Raw genomic sequence first — 19,818 nt, 5'->3', positions numbered from 1 at the left:
CTCATAGAGGCGAACGATATAGTTCATGCACACTTATTGATATCGTTGAATGATGTCACCCGGCCCTCTGCTCCTAACATTCATCATTGACAGTATAGTCAAGATTGAACTAGGGGTGGCCATTGACCATCGATGATTCTAAATCATTAATGGTTTATGGCCGATGTTGAATACTTTTACCATCGATGGAGGGGAACCAGATAGTTTCCCTCCATTGATGGCACAGCAGAACTGATGTTTTTTTTTTCTCACCCAAAGTGCCGCAGCACTGAGCATAGCCCCACCTATGACAACCGTGAAGCCCCACCCCCACATTTTGATTGGTCCACGGGCCCGTTAGTAAAAAAAAAAAAAAGGGATGGATGACAATCAATAACTAAAACTATCGATGGTTATCCATCACATAGTTTGTGACTATAAATGGCTGGTTAGAAAATCACCATTGATGGTGACTGCACTGAGGCTATCCCTAGATTGAGCTGCATGTACAGACAGTGGGAGCACACATTATTAGCGATACAGAGCACAAACACGAAGCGCTTTTACAAACAATATCGCCTAGAAGAGCCAAATTAAGTGATATAATTTGAAATATTACTTTGTGTGTGTGGCGCTATCAACAGTAATTTTACCGTCACGTTTTGAGGCAATAAGAAGTTACAGATCACCGGCATTTACCAATATTCATACCCATACATCATGCATCATTTCACCAGGCATACTTTCAGGAGATGGCCATGCTACTCTGCATTTGTGAGAGAAGAGTGCAGAGGAGGGATCATACAGATCCCTCTCCAGGAACCATTGAAATTCATAGGCATGCTCAACAACATTAAGATGGCGATAACTACCATTGCCAAGCTACAGATTGCTTCGTATTGCAGGGCGTGGGCAATTTGGGATTTCAGCAGCACTAATGCGATCGAAAAGGAGGGTGTTGGCTACCTGCTGCAGTCCCCATAGATACATTTAGGGCTTCCTGATTATATTTAGGGAACACTAAATAAAGGGTATACTTGGGAAAGCCATAAGTTCTGTTGCCAGCATTGCCTGCTATTGGATTGAACCTTTACAACCATTACTAAGGGGAAAGATAAATAGGGCAACTTTTTTTTTTTTTTTTAACACTGGTGGAACTACAAACCCAAGAATGCCCTGTCACATTCTGTACAGCGTTACTAGTTACTGTGACATTACAAGTCCCAGCATACCCCAACTGTAGCATGTCAGGCTGACATGGCTGGGAGCCATAGATTGCCTGAGCCAGCTGGGAGTTGTAGTTGCACAACACATGAAGAGGCACAAAACCGAGACCATCACACTGACTCCCCACCCCCAGCTTACCCCAGGCGGCGGCATCTTATCCTCCCCGGTCACCTATCAGCCTCCTCCCCCCGCCGTGTAAAGCCCATTATTAGGCTCAGGGCATCTATTCCCAGACACGCCTCCGAAGCGTATTATTGGTGAGTTTAAACAGAGCCTCCAACCAGTGCACTCTCTGGTTGGTCCACAAAAGGGTAATGGGCGGAACGGAGGAGGGGGTGGACACCGGTTGTCATGACAACCCCGCGACGCTTTCAACTGCCACCAATGGCTACGCACAACGAGCCTTGGGATCGCGAATCGCTCGCCGAGTTCAACCTGTCAGGTCCCGGAGGTGAAGTGTGAACCCGGAAGCGGAAACGAAAAATTCGGGGACCGGATGAAGCGTTCCACGGCGGCAGCCAATCAGCTGCTAGGTAGACGTCAGCCAGCTGAGGGCGGAAGTTCTCTTTAAGTTGAGTTTTCTCCTTTCGTCACCAACGTACGTCATTAAGTCGCGTAAGAGCTGCGACTTACGGGTGTCAACATGGAGTCCAAGCGGGATTGGAAGACCCTACTTGCCCTGAGGGATTCCCCCAAGGCGAAGCTGAATTATAGCACAGAATGGGACTTAGAGGTGAGAAGGTGGTACCCTTCCTTATAGCCCTAAACCTTGTCACTGGTGAACGTTATAATGGAGGGGGGGCGATATTATCTGCTCAGTCTTCTAGTCACTCTGATCTATCTATCTATGTATGTTATACAGACATACAAACTCTTGCCCTCCCATAGGGAATTCCTGAGGCATGTTGCATCTGCCCCACCTGCAGCGCAGCATAGTTTTATCCATTTTGAGAACAAATTTGTCATTTGACCAGGTCAGAATTAAACCCTGAAGGTGCCCATACACTAGTAAGATTTATCTTCAGATCTGGCTGGTTGGAACCAAAACATGGTTATGGATGAGTGACAGTTTGTCAGTTTTCCAGCATTTCCAAGAAATGGTCAACTGTCATTTGCATAACCATGTTTTTGTTCCAACCAGACAGATCTGAAGATAAATCTGCGTGTGTATGGCCACCTTTAGTCTGATCATGCCAGATGCTGATGGGAGTTTGACCATGAAGGAAGCTAGGTTTGGTATTGCTAGCTGGTGTTTATGCATTTTGCTGCTTATATAGGTTGTGACATATAAAGTGCGTGCTGGATATTGTTTCGTTCCTGATTTGTACTTATCCTATTTCACAGAGTATACTGGATGCAGCCCAGTCATCAACGATGTTATCACCGTACTGTGGCTGGGTCCTGGATAATGTCTTTCCCAATAATAAAGAATTTGGGAACACCTCTGTCAGCCACTCCCCGCTGGAAGACCGCAGTCCATCTTTTAGTCTTGCTTCATCTTCCAAACCTGGTACACCAGACATCTTTGTGGCTTCCTCAGTAAGCTTGGCCAAAAAGGAACTGGTAAGCTGCTCTCTGCTGCTTTGGCAATGTGGGTGTTTTTTTTTTTCTATTGGTTGAAATGGTCTTATAATCACCGGACTATCTCCTTAGCTTCATCAAATCCTTAAAGAAGCAAATCAGTCTTCAAAGTTGCAGTCAGAAAGAGTAATTGAAGTGGAAGGCACGATCCGGTTGTATGAAGAAGAGCAAAGAGCTAAAATGAAGGTATGACTGCGTGTGACCAGTTGTCTGGGTGAATTCCATTCTGCCTCTTATTATTTTTCTTTGTTTGTTCTTTGCATTATCATAGGTAATAGTGCAATTGTATTAAGATTTAAAGCTTGGGTACTTGTTTCCTAGCACGGCGCCCACAATATTCAGTCGCATGGCATTTTTTTCATCGCACCATATGCCCGTATGCGATTTTATATTGTATAATCCCCCTAATGGGTTTATTCAATGTTAAATGTCCCCCCAAATACGATTTCAAATTGTATAAGCACCCTAATGTATGCCCTATACAATGGTATACAATTTTAAATTGTATACCATCGGGTGCCCATCGCATACCATTGTATGAAGAAGAGAATGTGCCAGCGCTGGCTAGACCAATAATTGGATTAGACGGTTCTCAAAAAATATATAACCATTTTAATAAAACACAAATTAAAACACAATATATACAATCTCAGGTGAGAAGTATCTCATTAGACTAAAAGTCCAAGATGTTGACGTGTATCACCGAGATACTTATAACTTGGTAATAAATCATGAATTGCTGATAAAGTTTTTTTTATAGATTGCTGATAAAATGTTTTTTTATATTACCATCCTGATTGGTCTGGTCGATGTTTGTAAGTGTCCAGACTGGTGACGTGATGGTCCTGGGGTGCCCTATGTTTTCAAGGGCTCACTGTTCCCACCTTGTATAGTCCTCCTCTCAGTTTGCTGGATAGAATTAGGGATCATGCAGTTATCCCAAGAATAATTGGTCCAGCTGATATTGAGGGGCGTCTGTGGGTGAGTTGGACTGGTCACTGTGTCATCAGATGGTGTCGGCAAATTTGATTTAATGGTGCTTTTTGAGAACCGTCTAATCCAATTATTGGTCTAACCAGCGCTGGCACATTCTCCTCTTCATTAAATTTTCATTTGGGGTCTGACAACCCCGTGCCAGCTGCTGTTGATTGCACACACACACACACACACACACACACACACACACACACACACACACACACACACACACACTCCTTGCCTACCATTGTATGGCTTATGGTATGCGATGCGATGGGCGCCATGCTAGGAAACAAGTACCAAAGATTGCTTCAGTGTCCTGTCCCTTGATGCAACTATCCATATTTACCATGTACTTGTCCTAAACTGTCTTGTACTGTAATTTGTTATGTTTTTTACTCATAACTATGCTCTGTAAAGCACTGTGGAATATGTGTGCGCTATATAAAACCTGTAAATAAATAATGAATTGTTCCTTCATAGTATTGTCCTCCCTCTTTTTCTAGGAAAGAGTGAATAGGCGCATTGATATGAATGATCAGTTAAGCAAGTCGTTTGCTGAGAAGGCTCAAGAGCAACTGAAACGCTTTGATGAAAGGATGGAGTTAGAGCAGAGACAACAGAAGCATCAACTTCAAGTGCAACTGGAGGAGGGGTGAGCGGAATAGGACGATCGCTGCTTCTCATCAAACAGTTGTTGCCTAATATCATGTAATACATGTTTTTCTTTCTTAGGTCTAAGGAGGTCTTGGGGCAACAAGAAAAATTAAAGGAGGAACACCGTCACAGAGCTAAGGTATTAAACCTTAAATGTCCATGCGTGTCCTTAATTATAAAATAATGGTGTATCTACTTGAACTAGCCAAATGAGTATTCTCCAGCCTGTGGCCTATCACGGGCTCATAGGGCATCCTTAGGTTGTGTTGGTCCGCATAGTGGAAAAGCTCACGTCATGGCTAATTCTGTGCTAAGAGGAGACACACAAATTTGCCTTCTTTTTCCCAAAAATTTTAATACTATTGATCTATTTCATTTTACAAGCGGTATTAGTAAGGGGAGGTAAAACGAATGTATGATCCAAATCAAAAATAGTTTTATGATACATACTGTATACAGGTTTTGGGTTGACCCTTTCAGATTTTTATTTTTTGGCTAATATTATAAAACTTTTACACTACGCCCAAAGTATCGCACGCTAGCCTTGCATGTGATACATCGATATCTGACCCGGCAGCTCCCTGGTGACTGGATTGCATGCGGTCATTTTGCATATGATGTATCACACGTGATCCCAGTCAGCTCCCTGGGTCCTGACAATCTCTGGATCTGATGCTATTTTCCATTTTTTTTTAAACGGCATTCCCCTAAAATGCTTCCTAAGGCGACCGCAGGAGTAGAAGTTATTTAGGCTCAATTTGTTCCATAAATATAGCTCACATTGACTTACATTAATTGCTTCCACCCCTCCAATGTGCATTTTTTGATATCCTTAAATGAGTCCAGGGCAAAACTATTAACTTTGATTAGTATCAAATCTAAAAATCGTTTTAAATGAAGATTTAATACTACCCCAGATTATTATTATTATTATTATTATTATTATTATATTTTTATTTATAAAGTGCCACAAGTGGTATGCAGCGCCATACATATAGAACACATTAGAACAGTACAGGGTACACAGAAGTTAACATAACAGCAACAGGACTAAAACAAAGCACAAATAACAAGCCCAATTCTTAGTATACAATACATCTGAGATGTAGGGAAGCGAGTAAGAAGAGATGCGGGTATAGATGGTAGGTGAGAAAAAGTGCTGTGAGAACAGGAGGGAGGAGCTTACAGTCTAGAGGGAGGGGAGACGGACAGGTGACATGAGGTGCAGGTAAGGAGACCTGAAGGCAAGAAGTGAGCATGGCCGGGATGGTCAGGCCATGAGGCAGCAGAAAGAGTAGTCATCTCTTTCCTCCTAATCTGTTTGCGGAGAAGTAAAGCTGGCCATACTTAAGCTGGGTACACATATATACAATCATCGGGCCGTTATTCCGTTCTGGGATGAACAGACGTTCGATTGTATAGGTGTCTACACTGTCCCGATTCCTGCTGTGCAATCGATAAACGGTCTTGTCCATCCATACTCGAACGGTCGAAGGTTCAGTGCTGTTAAATATTCATTCGACCGGACGGGCCCATATTGGAACAAAAGTGCAGTGTGTATGCACATTCGATCGCTATGCTGGCTGTTCTTGCGATTATCCTCCCAAAGCTGGAACGCCCATGTGGGCATTGACTAGCTGCATAATCTCTCCTACAGCACAGCATGTAAACAAGAAGCGTTCACCTCGCCCTCATTATATTTTTCTGCCATAACATGTATATTTAAAGAAATAATCGTTAAACCCCCACCGGCTGACTACATGTAGACGCGCACCATATCTTTATAGCTATTTGCCGTACGTCTGTCCCTAGTCACCTTGCCGGCTGAGTACATGTAGACGGCCAGCTACACCGTTCTTCAGAGCGGTTTGCTGGACTTAATTTTTTACGTGGCAATACAAGCACCTGTGCAGCAGGGGTGTTAACCATCATACAATGACAATCGAGAGAGTGTACGGTTGTAAAATCTTTATCTTGCGATTGTTTGGACGGGAGTAGATTGGACGTCACAAGTAAAATTGTATAGGTGTGTTGTACGTGCATATCGGCTGGTGTTTGTGGATGGTCGGTCGCGTGTATGGTCGATCGAACGCTCGCAAGAAAACAGGGATTGTATAGATGTGTACCCAGATTAAGGTGCTGTCCTGTGTGTGACCTGCTGCACATCTGTCCTCCTCCCGGCAGTGGGGATCGGGGTCGCATGCACTACATCACATGTCAAAGGACCGCTTGCCGGGCGGCTCAAGGGGTATCAGCACAGTAGTGTATGGCCACCTCTACACCTATTGAAAGAGGCTTCTGTTTCTTTTCTGCAGAAAATACAGGGGCAGGAGAAATTCAAAGGTGATGGCGCACCAGCCAATCAGCTCCTAGCTGTCAAATTACATACTGGGTTTGAAAAATGGCAGTTGTGAGTTGATTTGCTGATGTGTTATCACCTTCAATTTATTGCTCTTCTCCAGGCTTAAGAATCTGTGGGGCAGATGGTATGGAGTCTAAAGTGATAAAGCGTAAGGGGGTAATGTAGCAGCCAGTCAGTTCCTAACTGTCATTTTTTTCAAACCCTAACTAACTTTACAGTTGGGAGCTCATTTGATGATTTATTTCCACTTCATCACTTCACCAGGCTTAATACATCTGCCCCAATATTAGAAGCCTTTTCCCACTGATCTATGGAATGATTCCAATAAAAGAAGTAAATATCGATTTGGTTATCCAAAGTTACCTTATGTTAGCACTGATTTAAAGGAGTGATAAAGCGTTTATTCTAGATCACTATTCTAGAATGATGTCCGAGTGAACAGCGAATATAAGCATCTCGCCATATAGAATGTTCCGGTAGATATCCTTATTTGATTCTAATGTATGAACCGTTCTTCCCTGTCCCAGCTTTTAAACTTGAGGCTGCGAGAGGCCGAGCAGCAACGCCAACAGGAGATCGAGCGTGTCCGGCAAGAGGAAGGCCGTGACAGGATGTGCAGGCTGAATATTCTGCAGCAAGAAGCCCTGCAGCTCATCCAGAAGATCCAGATGGACTACAAGCTCCAGGAGACTCTGCGCGTGGACCTCTCCGCTTACAGTCAGCGGGGGAACCAGATCTGTGGAATTTTATCCAGCGTTGTTCGCTCCAGCAGTGAGGTAAAATAGTTTTCCGGTACTTGTGTATTATCACGGCGCCCACGAAATCGGCCGCAAATCGCATGGAAAAATCGGATGCGATTTTGCGGCCAATTTCCGGCCGATTTTTCACTTTTTCCGTCCGATTTGCATGCTTTCCATCATTGCACACCTTGCACACCCCCCATTTCCATCGTAGTGCATCGCATGCAATATAGTGGCATGTGATGCATGTGGAGCGATTCGATTTGTAATTGTACAATCACCCTGATGGGTGCTTACAATGTTAAATGCACCGCCATTGTTAACGCCACCCCCACTATCAACGCCAACCCAAGGCGTGGCGAGCGCAGCGAGCCTGCGAGGGGCGGCGGTACGCGTCCTCCGACCTTTTCATACCCCCACTATCCACGGTCGGCGTGGAGTTGATTTTAGATAGTGTGGCGAGCGGACGCGGAATACATGTAAAGTAATCCGCGTCCTCTCGCCACGCTGCGCTCGCCACACTATCTAAAATCAAAAATCAACTCCACGCCGACGTGGATAGTGGGGTATGAAAAGGTCGGAGGACGCGTACCGCCGCCCCTCACGGGCTCGCTGCGCTCGCCACGCTTCGGGTTGGCGTTAACACTGGGCGTGCATTTAACATTGCGTATCGCATGCCACTTGCTGCAATGCGTTGCTATGCGATATTTGATTGTACAATCAGGGGCATTTTCCCGAAAATCACATCGCATAGTACCTGGGGGTGTGCAAGGATGGAATAACATGCAAATCAGCAGGAAATGGCTGCAAAATCGGCCGATAAATTGGATGCGATATCGGATGCGATTTAGATGAAATCGGGCGCCGTGATAATACACAAGTACCAGTTTTCCCTATTTACGTATACTAAAACCAACATCGCCGCATAAGTGGCATCAGAATGACCCATCTGAAATAGTCTGCTTTCACTAGAGCGATACTGCGTACCAAAGCACTGTTTCAACAGGTTGTGTGCACATCGTGTGGCATATCTGTTTGATGCCCAGTACTGCGGGTGGAGAGGTCAACCCTCAGATCATACATGCTGCATGTCTGATCAGTCATGATTGGTTGTAGATCGTGAGATATGTTTTTTTGCACATGTGATTGGTCATTTGATGGCTCGTATGACCGGCCTCATTTTTTGAATGTCAGTTTCCCGGACACACCCACCCCCGTGAGACTATCGATTTGTATGTGGCAGCTGGATTGCACGATGGATCTTTAGCACATTGGGTGTCAAAATGAGTCCAGGGGTGCCAGGGAGTTCAAGGGAAACCGTGACACAATCAGAATAGCAAGATGGTCGTTCTAGTGCATGGCCAGTACCCAGCTGGCCATACATCAGAACGACCAGTTTGCGATCCAGATCATGTCACTATTTCCCCAGCAGCTTCCCAGACACACGGTAGATCTTATGTGAAATTACACAAATAAGATCTATCATAAGATCTATCGTAAGATCTGCCACTACCAGCATACTGATCGTTGGCAGCATCTTCAAATCTTATGCTGCCAATACACTTGTGCGATGTCGATTGAACCCGATCTCATCTTGTGGTACTAAAGTGCCCCCTTTACAGCAACCAATGTCGCATGCCATCTTGAAATGGCACATCGGGTGCTGGCAGAGGGCGGAGTTGTGTAGTGCAAGAAGTAGCGCTAGCGGGCGGTGGTCAGTCAGTGGTGGCTGCAGAAGTGTTTAAACACTGGGCAGCGCTCTGAGAGAGCTCAGCCAATCGGAGAGATGCCCAGTGTTTCAAACACTTCTGCCACCCGCTAGGGCTACAACTCCACCCTCTGCCCGTCGTCTCCCACGCCACCAGCGTTCCCACCCGCAGATTGCATTTGAGCATTGCAAGTGGTTAAAAAACAGATGTGATTGCTCCTGCAATTCGATAACTATTATGTGCAGCACATAAGGCCTTAAGACCCGAGATTCGACCGGCGTGTCCTCACATCCCGGCAAGTGGTACACATTTTGTGCATGCAATCATTCGATTTATCTGCCAGATGTGGTCGTATTGAATGACTGCATGCAATATCTCACAAGTGTATGTGCAGCACATAAGATCACAAGGTTAACCCGCAGGACCATACTGAAACACCTCACAATTTGCAAAAAAAAAAAAAAACACCATGCATTGCACGATCCGTTGAAATGGTGTGTTCGGGCATGAAATCGTTCTGATATTAGCAGCTTTTAGTACATCTCCCCCTCAAAGCTTTGATTACTCTTCCCCCGAACGTGGCCCTTTAAGAAGCATTGAGCTGAATTCTGTGTTCCCCCTCAGAGCGGTTTCCCCACTCAGGATGATGTGAGCGTTGGAGAGCGCTCCGTTCAGGAAATACGTGAGTTGGTCATTACCATGGAGAAGGAGGTGGCTGCCGCTGAGGAGCGACGGAAAGCTGAAGCAGAAGCTGCCAGCAAGAAGCAGAAAGAAGCTGAGGAGCAGCAGCAACAAGCGAAGGCTCTGGCCTCTGTCCCGGCTAAGGCCAGCACGCAGTTACAGAAAGAAGGTAAATTCCCCCATCTGCATCCTGCAGGTCCAGGACCAGTTCTTTACATTTATGATCAATTATTTATGTACAAAACCAGTGCTGGTGGCTGGCAATCATAAAATGTGTACAATCAGAAGCAAATCCCGCCCTTTTACACATAACTGAACCTAAGAAGCACATATAAATATAATCTACTTGAATATGAATATATATATTTATTTTGGGGGGCCTAGGGGTGCCGTGAAAAAAATCTAATACTCTAGGGTGCTGTAATTCAAAAAAGATTGGGAACCCCTGCCTTGGCACATTGCTCCTTCTTCTTTTCTCAGGCCTGCAGGATGGAGCTGATGAAGACACAATGCAGAGATACAAGAAGGCGCTGGACGACTGTGAGACGTGTCTGAATGCTGCCAGTCAGCTCCACACATCCAAAGAGGTACCCGTAGTCTTCACATGTGTCCACAAACACACCTGCAGCTCTGCTCCTCCTCTCCACCTGACTCTGCCCTCCTCTCCACCTGACTCTGCCCTCCTCTCCACCTGACTCTGCTCCTCCTCTCCGCCTGACTCTGCCCTCCTCTCCACCTGACTCTGCCCTCCTCTCTTCCAGCTAAAAAATATCAAGACTCAGCTTCAGAAAGCTACAGTTACCCCAGTCAGCCAAATTTCCTCCAATGCAGGTGAGTATAGGGCTGTCCCTAAACCCTTTCTTTCCTCTGCCATCACTTTTAGATTGTCTCTAGATAATCTGCCAGTAACATGTTGTCTTGCTGTCCCTTCCAATAGCTTCTCTGTTGAGAGTTATATTTGACAAACTCAATAACCTGCTTCTGGGAAAGACGGTCACGTACGGCGGCACTCCGATTGCGGTATCAGCGCATCCCCAGGGGCTGGAATTTGTGTATTACAAGCTGACGGAAAGGTTTGTGGTGAGTACTCTCCTGACCAGGAAGTAGTATCGGAATAAATGAATCCACTGATCAAGGATAGATCCGCATACGGGGCCTGATTCAGAGGTTGTTGCGCTGCAGTGAATTCCCAGGTCAGGCGATTATCGATAGACTGTGCATGCGTGGTGCCCGAGGACATCATGGGATAAAAGCCTGTTGTGTTGTTGTTTTTTTTTGGTTTTTTTTATTACTGGCCGTACAAAAGTTGATTGACAGGAAGTGTCAGGAAAAACACAGGTGTTTGAAGTGCAATCATGTGACGTCCACTCTGGGTTCTGATTGGCTTGCAAAGCAGCAGTAGTTTGCAGCATAAATATCTTCACATCCATTCGTGCGGACCTGAAATCATTCGATGGTCTCGACTATCAAATGATTTCTGTAATGCTTACTAATTTGATCCACTCTGGTGACCGATTAGCGCCCCCCCGTTCCGAGAACTGGGCAGGCAGGTGCCTGACTGCAATCGTAAGTGGACATCCAGCATTTTCCTGGGCGCACCCAGTGTTTTGTGGGTATGCCCAGGAAACGCAGGGCGTTCACAAGCAAACCCCTCCTGTACGCCCTCCCCAGTGCACGCACCTCAGAAACTATGCAAGGCTCGCACTGGATGGGATTTCACTGTGGCAGCGCAGCATAGACCTGGTCTGAATCAGGCCCACAATATAAGCCTAAATAATGTCATGAAATAGGGGGAAATGTAGAAAAGCATTTTTTAAATAGGGAAGTTCTCCAATGCAGGTAGTTTTTGTGAATGATCCTCTGACCTCTTCCCATGTTGATGCATCGGGTGGGGGTGGGGGGGCCCGTTCTTATTAATGATTGCTCAAGAGAACCATTTGTAATGTCAAAATGGCTAAGGTCGACACAGGCATTCGGTCGACATAAATTTTTCACGTTTTTGCCCCAAATGTTGACATGGACACATCTAAGCGTACCTTGTCCTCTTGGAATGGCTCGTTGTGCTTGCCATGCTTTGGGCACGGTGACGCGCTGCGCTAGGCACACTATTATGTTCTCCCACCGAGCCCTAGTGGATGGTAGGACATGAAATGCCGCCTGTCGGCTCGAAAACTAACCTGTAGAACTCATGTTGACCTTTTGACTGTCAGTCTTCCTATTGTTTACCCAATGCTTGTGTCGACCTTTCAATCCTGTCGACCTTAACCATGTCCAACTATTTCAGTGGTCAACCCAATGTATGTCGACCTAGTGACCGTATTCCATTTAATTCTACAGAAACAAGCGGAGGAGGAAGTAGGCTCTCATCATGAAGCTGCCTTTCCTATTGCCATGGTGGTTTCTGGGATATGGGAGCTGCACCCCCGAGTTGGGGACCTCTTCCTTGCTCACCTTTATAAGAAGTGCCCTTATGCTGTGCCCTATTACCCAGACGGAACTACTGCAGCTAGCCCAGCAGAGTGTTCTAGGTGAGTTTGTGTTCTAGTCCCAATGCGAGTACATTTCTGTGCAGTCAGCTTATTTTATCGCTGGTCTCGAATTAAGTAAAGGTGCCCATACACGGTGCGATGAACTCTGTGCTTTTAATACTAGATTGAAGTGTATGTAGTACAAAAAGCATGCAATGTGCTACAGCACCGTACCTTTTGTACTAGATACATTGCAATCTAGTACTAAAAGCATGGGCAGCACATACTTTATGTGCTGTGCGATGGGATGTGCACGGGAGCGCGCGTCTCATCTCACTGCCCTGTCTCACCGTGTATGGGCACCTTAACACCTTAAACAAGAGGCTCCAAGATTTTAAAAGTGATAGAGGAGAGTGTTAACCAACCAATCAGCTCTTGTCATTTTTCAAACACTTAGGAGCTGATTGGCTGGATTTTTATCACTCTCCATACTGTCTTTCTACAGTCTGCGTTTGAAAAATTACAGGATCTGGTTGTTTAACACTCTCCTCTTTATCACCTTTTGAAGGCTGGTCCATCTGGCCCAATGTTCTGTACTACAGAAATAATTTAACATGTCCAGGTTTTAAGTATATTCATGGCTCAGCACAGATGGTTAAATCAAATTGATTGAGGTACTTAATGATGCTGCTTTCACATTGCAAAATGCAAGGTCGCACTGGGACTTTGAGGTGGCTCTGCATTTTGGGATGTTCACACCCCCTCAGCAAACCAGCATTCATGCCAGTTTGCTGACATCATCTGGGGGTGCGGCGGGGAGTGGGCGCGTCATTGGGGGGGGGGTGGGCAGGGGAGGAGGCAGCGCTTAGAGCTGGCACTGCTCCAAGCGCTGCCTCCTCCATAGTGTGAATGGGAATCTGATCGCTAGACCCATTTACACTGCACGACAACGAACAGGTAAGAACCCTTCTTTTTTTTTACCGATTTCGTATTGCTGTGTTGCTACCCGTTTGTGGGACCCAGTATCCCCTTTCACATTGCACTAATCACCAGCTTAAACCGGCTTGTACCCGGTAATTGGGTGCGATGTGAAAGAGGTATGAGTTGCCTGTGGCCAAGCATGGCTATACTGAAAACCTGAACCACATATGGGAACCTCCTGTTTTATAACATCATGTTCTGTAAATGGGTCTAAAACTTGACTTGGCCTTGACTATATGGCCATGGCCAAGTTCCGATTTGTGATTTTTGTTGGCACGCGTCTTGTCCTTAGGATGATGGGATACCAGGTAGATGGTTCTAAGGTTGAGCCACAAGACAACTTTCAGAAGCGCATGTCTGGAATGATCCGTCTGTATGCAGCCATTATACAGTCACGCTGGCCTTGCGGAACGAAACGAGAGGTACGTGTGTGCACATGCGTTAGTGGTGTCGGTCTAGCTGAACACGTTCTTCTGGGGGGTGAAGTGGTACGTGCTTTTCTGTAGACTTGCAGCACCTAGCTGGGGGACCACATTGGTTCTGAATTAGGCCCATAGTACCTGTTGCTTGGTTCCAGTACTGAACATCATCTGCCAATGTGGGGACCAGCTTGTATACCGCACAGCTAATGCTCATGTTTACGTCTAGGCTCACCCTCATGCGCTACAGCATGGTTGGCGTTGGATGGCACAGATGCTGAACATGAAGCCAAGGTCGGGCATCACAGCTTCTCTGCTCTTTGATTTCCTTGAAGTAAGTGGCAGTGTTCAGATAAAGAACATTAATATGTCTGATTGTATAATGGTTTCCTGCGTGGTGATGGGAATGTGAACTGTCTTTTGGGGTTATTCAGACCTGATCGTAGGGCTTTTTTTTTATTTCTCAAATGGGCAAAACCATGCTGCACTGCGGGGGGGGGGGTCACAGAGAGTTAGATTTGTGGTAGTTATATGTTTCTCTGCAGAGTAAACACTGGCTGCTTTATTCATACACTATACTTTAGATTCAGTTTGAACACCCCACCCAAATCTAACTGTTGATCCAAAATCCATTATAAATGTAAGCAGTAGTGGTTTGCAGTACTGCCTGACTGAGGCCAGGTGTTCGATTCCCACCACTGTGTGGAGTTTGCATATTTTCCCCATGCTTGTATGGGTTTCCTCTGGGCATTCTGGTTTCCCCACGCAATCCAAAAATATAATGGTAGGTTAATTGGCTCCTGACAAAAAGTAACTCTAGCGTGTGTTTGCTTTGTACATGAGCAGACTAAATTCGGCCATCAATCGATTGTGCATTGATTTTTGATGCTATCGACCAGTGTGTGCGCACCTTGACCCAAGCTGCCCAAGAAGGTATAAAACAAGCATCCTGTTATGTGGGCACAGAAAATGACCAAGACGTGCAGAATGGGTGATATAGGTACAGTGATCGCGAAAACCCCCAAAAATGATGGGTCCCTGGGACCCCTCACTTACAAAAATCGGGGTCCTACTTGACCTTTTCTGGGTCCCAATGGAATAAAGCCTCCTCTCCCCTTCCCGAGCATGGCACATACAGAAGCCTCCTCCTCTCTTCCATATGGCATATACCCTGAGCCAAGGGCCAGCCTGAGCCTATTTTATTTTTTTTGTAAGCAAACCTAGATTTGGGCACCCCAAAACTGTGGCTATTGTGGGTTGGGGGGGGGGGGGGAAATCAATTGGCAATGTGCCTACTCACATAAAGCAAGATACACATATACTAAAAAGGAATAGGGACACCTGTGCTGCACCAATCACGATAGTAAAAGTAATGGCAGCAGGAACAGGAGGGATAGGGTTAGTGAAATCCCAGCAGAGTCTATAGGCTCCTCTCCTGCAGGCAGCTCTGCCTGTTAAGAGTTAATTGGTGAGCTGCAGCCTCTCTGCCAGCTGTGCAGTGAGGGGAGGAGGGGACAAGTGGGCCATTAACAGCCACCACTCAGAGCCTGGAGGAGGTGACAGTGACACACGAGAGCAGCACCGCGAGGTAGGAGAGGAGGAGGGAAGTCTGCAGCCCGAGTCCTGCTAGCAATAAATCCCCTTACATGACACAGCCAAGCAGCCTGCTAAATGGACCACGCATACCTCTTACCTCTACTTCCTGCCCGGGTCTGCTCCGTCCTCACTGTCACATCCTCCCTGGTTCTGGCCCCCAATGCTGGTTTCAGTTCCTCGTGCTCTGTCCTCACACCAGCCGCAGTGCTGTTCCCCTGCTGAGCAGCTGCTTCTGGTGTTGGCTCCAGCCGTCTGTTGTTGAGGCAAAGTGCAGGAGCCAGCTTACGTGGGTTCCGTGCACTGATGCCTATGACCTGCGGTGATAGGGACCCAGCAGATGTGTGAAGCAGCCGTAAGTCACGCTGTGTCACGGTCGCATCACCACTGAGGGGGAAACAGATCCCTCCGCCCTTGTCACACATATTAACACGACGTGCATGCCGAAATGGCTGTGTCCCAGGGGACCCAGCTATTCATAAAAAATGAGTCCCTGGTGCTCCAAAGTGGGTAAAATACTCGCTATAGCGAGTATTTGCGAACCCTGCAGGTAGGCGGGGCGGGCAGCAGCAGGTGCTGGCCAGCAGTGAGCAGCAGGTGCCGGCCAGCAGTGAGCAGCAGGTGCGGGGCAGGAAAAGGCAGCAGAATTAAAAAATACATTTCAAAAGACTTGCGGGCTGCTGATTGACTGCGAGTTCTCTCAGCCAATCAGCCGCAGCCCAGATGGAAGGTAAAAATTGCCTTTCTAAGGTTGGAGGCATTCTCCCCCAGTACAGATGGTATCTGGACTGATCATAGACTGACTCATGATGGACATCATATGGTCGACAGGGTCTAAAGGTCAACCGGCAATAGGTCGATATGCATTTTTTTACTACATTTCAGCCAACATGTGCCTACAGGCGGTATTTCATGCCCTACCGACCACTAGGGCAGTTATTTTGATTGCGTTAGAATGTGGACTCAAGCGTTATTTATTTTTGCATAAATGGAAGACCCTAATGAGCAAAAAGCTGCTGTAACCAATCACAGTGAGCCAGATTCTAACTTTCTTTTAAGGTTTAAACGAAAAAAAAAAATCAAAGTAGGGTACTTGTGTATTAGCAGGGCGCCTGGCTACGCTATACTGACCAACGTACCTTAGTCGGGCGACCAGCTAATGTGTGTAGTGCATTGTACTTACCCTCAACGATGTCCCCGGCACTCGGCTCCTCCGTGTCACTCCTAGTTAACTTTGTCCCCGGCGCTAGTGTTCCCCTCCTCCGGCCCGCACTCGCGTCCTCCATGACACTCCCCGACGGCAGCAGTGTACGTAATTCAGCGTACTGCCGCTGGGGGAGCATCACGTGGTGTCCCTGCTCCCCCAGCGGCACTACGCTAATTGCGTACATTGCTGGCGCCAGGGACATCGTTGGGGGTAAGTATAATGCACTACACACACATTTCACCCACTAACACAATCATATCCCCACTATCCACGTCATACCCCCAGTGTCCACGTGGGCGTGGAGTTAATTTTTTAAAGTGTGGTGAGCGGACGCACGTCCCCTTGCGGGGCTCGCTGCGCACGCCACACTTTATAAAATTAACTCCACGCCCACGTGGACACTGTGGGTATGACGTGGATAGTGGGGATATGAACCATTGTGTATTAGCACAGCTCCTGAACAAGTTACGTTGTTTACGTAGCCAGCATATTGGTGTATTGGTATTCTCCATACACCACTACGTAATGGGCACCCTGCTAAGTACCCAAAGTAGTAATCTGTTTGGGTATACAGATTTTTTGAGTGTTTCTCTTTGCTGTATCAGTAATCCTGGCCTGCTTTGTATGTTCAGGTGTGTGGCAATGCTTTGCTGAAACAGTACCAGGGCCAGTTCTGGAAGCTTCTCTTACTACTCGATGATGAATATTTGCCAAGGTATGATCATCTATGCTTCAATATCCGCTTCCTTCTTCTCTATTAAGCAGGCTGGGCGATGCTGGACCATAGGATTGCAGGTTGGAGCTGTGGCTTTAATACTGGTGACTGCCAGAACAGCAAGACTCGCGGCTAAGTGAAGTGGGCTCCCTGCATTAGCCGCAAGCCTCGCTGTTTGGGGGAATCCTTTCCTTCATCTGACAGCGAGGGATCCCCCGGAACATTGAATCGGGTGAGCGGCCGGCGCGGGGGTTAAACGGCGAGGGTCGCAGGTTTTCAGCAATCCCTACCGTTTAACCCCTTCGCCAGCCGCAATGAATATAGCCCAGTCTTCTAGTTTTCGGTGTTACACTTCAGCCGCAACCTCACGGTTTTTCTTTCCTAGAATCGAGGAGATTACTACAGCCGGTGAAATGGGGTCAGTCTCTCGCCTGAAACAGGTCCTAGAGGTAAGGACCATATCCCAGGTGAATAGCTGAGCCTAGATAGATAGATCTCTAGGGGCCAGATGTATCAAGCTTCAAAAAGTGATAAAATGGAGAGTGATAAGCAGCCAGCCAATCAGCTCCTACCTGCCATGTCACAGATGTGGTTTGAAAAATGGCAGGTAGGAGCTGATTGGCTGGCTGTTTATCACTCTCATTTTATCACTTTTTTTGAAGCTTGATACATCTGGCCCTATATCTCTCCTTCATCACATTCAAAATACTATTTTTATTTATTTTTCTCTCCATCACAGAACACCTTACAACGAGGGGATATTCCACTTCCCAAAGGATACCTACAGCCTTCCTTCTGGAAATCCTGACCGCAATGTCTCAAGCAATCAAATGCAGCCACGTTTTTAATTTCAATATGACTTTTTATAATTCTCCTTAAGAAACTGACATTTTAAAATCCTTTTTGGGAGAATAAAAAAAAGTTTCTTCTAATCCACATATCCATTCTGTAGGTCTTATTTATGTGTAATTAATTCACAATTAAATGGCTTTGAGGGTATTGCCTGCTAATGGAACCAGATGTTTTGTGGGCGTGGCATGACATTGGGATGTCACGTGTCCAGAATCTCTGAATCTGACTGGATATTGTTAAATGTGTTCAATGTATGGAAACTTTTTTTTTTTTACATGTCGTACAAAATGATGATGGCACACAGCAGGTATAATTGGTTCTGCTTTGAGGAAGAAACTGCCCACTACCTACAGTGTCTTTTAGAAAATGTACTTCATAACTATGTCCTCTTCAAGTTCGATGATATGAGATTTTGGGGATTTATTTTGAAGAAGCAATTGGGTAATGATGAAACAAATTAGACACCTAACCCCCAAGTTTACACATTAGCTAAGATGTGTTGGCTTGTTCCAGTGCACAAATTGCATTGGATCCTGCACATTGAACAACTGTGCCCATTACCTGAACTCGCGGTGCAACCGAAATCTCCGGCAGAAGACTCACAACAGTGGAAAAGAGGAGCTTATCAAGTCCGTGGACCAGTGAGGTAGGAAAGGGACAACTAGACCACTCTGTTATAGAGCAGGACTCACTGCAGCGTTACCCATTGGATTGCTGTACCGAAAAAGAGAACTGGGTATGTTGTAATTTACCAAAACACTCTACCATATAACTATAAAAAAAATCTACTTTTTTTTTTTTTTTAACCCCTAAAGGATGTTCTGAAGTACTTGTGTCATATCAGTGGAATGTGTCTCCAATTGTGCTGTGGGTTTGTTGCTGTTGGCGCATAAATCGGCTACTCTAATTGCAGAGAGCGGCTGGTGGCATTGGATGCCCATTGTACTGTAGGTAATCACTTACATATGACCGGAAGTTAGAATATTGACACCAGTATTCTGATAAAACGAATCCTGACCCTAAATCACCCAACGTCTAAACTTACTCAAACCCCCCCCCACATTTCCCCCAGCTGCATGCTAGCTTGCCAGTTGGGATGCTGGCTCTGTATTCTAATGTCAGCATCATGATCTATTCAGTGTTCTGAGGACATTCAGCGTCAGTATATTCATCACCAGAATTCTGACTGCGGGGAGGAAATACTCATCCTGATTAGCTGTGCTGTTCAGTAACATGGGTTTTTATAATGATGTCATATTGTGTTGATTATTACCATAACTGCCATATGCAGGGGTGTACTGCTCTGTAATACGGAACCAGTTTGATGTGATCTTCTGCAAGCCTTGGCATACTGAAAATCTAAAAGAAATTCCAGATTAGTTGCTGTTGGTTACAACAGGTCTTTAGAGGTGATTCCAACTAAGGAAGATGGTTGTGAAGTTATATTACTCCTCCTATCCACCCTGCTAAGATGAATGTGTCCTCAATACCGACTACTCAACACCCACCCACCATAGCCAGGGGGGAGGCCTCCATTTCTCCGAGCAGGAGCAGTTTGACTGTATAAAGCCACAGCCAGCAGGCCCTGGTGCAATGCACTGCCACTAGTTGTGCCATATAGTGCTGGGACTTTACATTTGCTATCTGTGGAGCTTATATGTTCTCACTG

The 19,818-nt window shown here is 46.1% G+C and overlaps 2 protein-coding genes across 3 annotated transcripts in view; one reads left to right on the top strand and one right to left on the bottom strand.

Moving 5' to 3' along the window:
- ODF2 (outer dense fiber of sperm tails 2) overlaps positions 1–1,643 on the bottom strand; it is a 39,316-nt gene extending 37,673 nt beyond the window's left edge. The window contains exon 1 of one of the 2 annotated variants that reach the window (XM_083158717.1): positions 1,345–1,643. In XM_083158717.1, the coding sequence (XP_083014843.1) occupies positions 1,345–1,359 (15 nt within the window). In that variant the 5' untranslated portion in view covers positions 1,360–1,643. The remainder of the gene's footprint in view (positions 1–1,344) is intronic. The other variant, XM_083158716.1, reaches the window with a different exon arrangement.
- On the top strand, positions 1,592–18,237 carry GLE1 (GLE1 RNA export mediator). The gene is made up of 16 exons (XM_083158720.1): positions 1,592–1,939; positions 2,551–2,769; positions 2,860–2,973; positions 4,272–4,420; positions 4,501–4,561; positions 7,312–7,560; positions 9,858–10,083; positions 10,395–10,501; positions 10,676–10,745; positions 10,852–10,994; positions 12,252–12,442; positions 13,656–13,785; positions 14,012–14,116; positions 17,215–17,297; positions 17,683–17,746; positions 18,037–18,237. Exons 1-16 carry the CDS (start codon positions 1,850–1,852, stop codon positions 18,103–18,105), a joined length of 2,070 nt encoding a protein of 689 aa, XP_083014846.1. The 5' UTR covers positions 1,592–1,849; the 3' UTR covers positions 18,106–18,237.
- Positions 18,238–19,818: the final 1,581 nt, after the last annotated feature.

The sequence above is a fragment of the Crinia signifera genome, chromosome 9 (genome assembly GCF_055691185.1).
Source record: "Crinia signifera chromosome 9, ASM5569118v1, whole genome shotgun sequence".
Classification (NCBI taxonomy): Eukaryota; Metazoa; Chordata; class Amphibia; order Anura; family Myobatrachidae; genus Crinia; species Crinia signifera.
This window is presented reverse-complemented; position numbering and strand designations above follow the sequence as displayed.

Bases quoted from the DNA above. Each gene is read 5' to 3' on its own strand.
- GLE1 (XM_083158720.1), top strand. From the start codon at position 1,850: ATGGAGTCCAAGCGGGATTGGAAGACCCTACTTGCCCTGAGGGATTCC. The intron at 13,786-14,011 runs GTACGTGTGTGC...GTTTACGTCTAG, and splicing joins CTTGCGGAACGAAACGAGAG to GCTCACCCTCATGCGCTACA. The intron at 17,747-18,036 runs GTAAGGACCATA...TCTCCATCACAG, and splicing joins GCCTGAAACAGGTCCTAGAG to AACACCTTACAACGAGGGGA.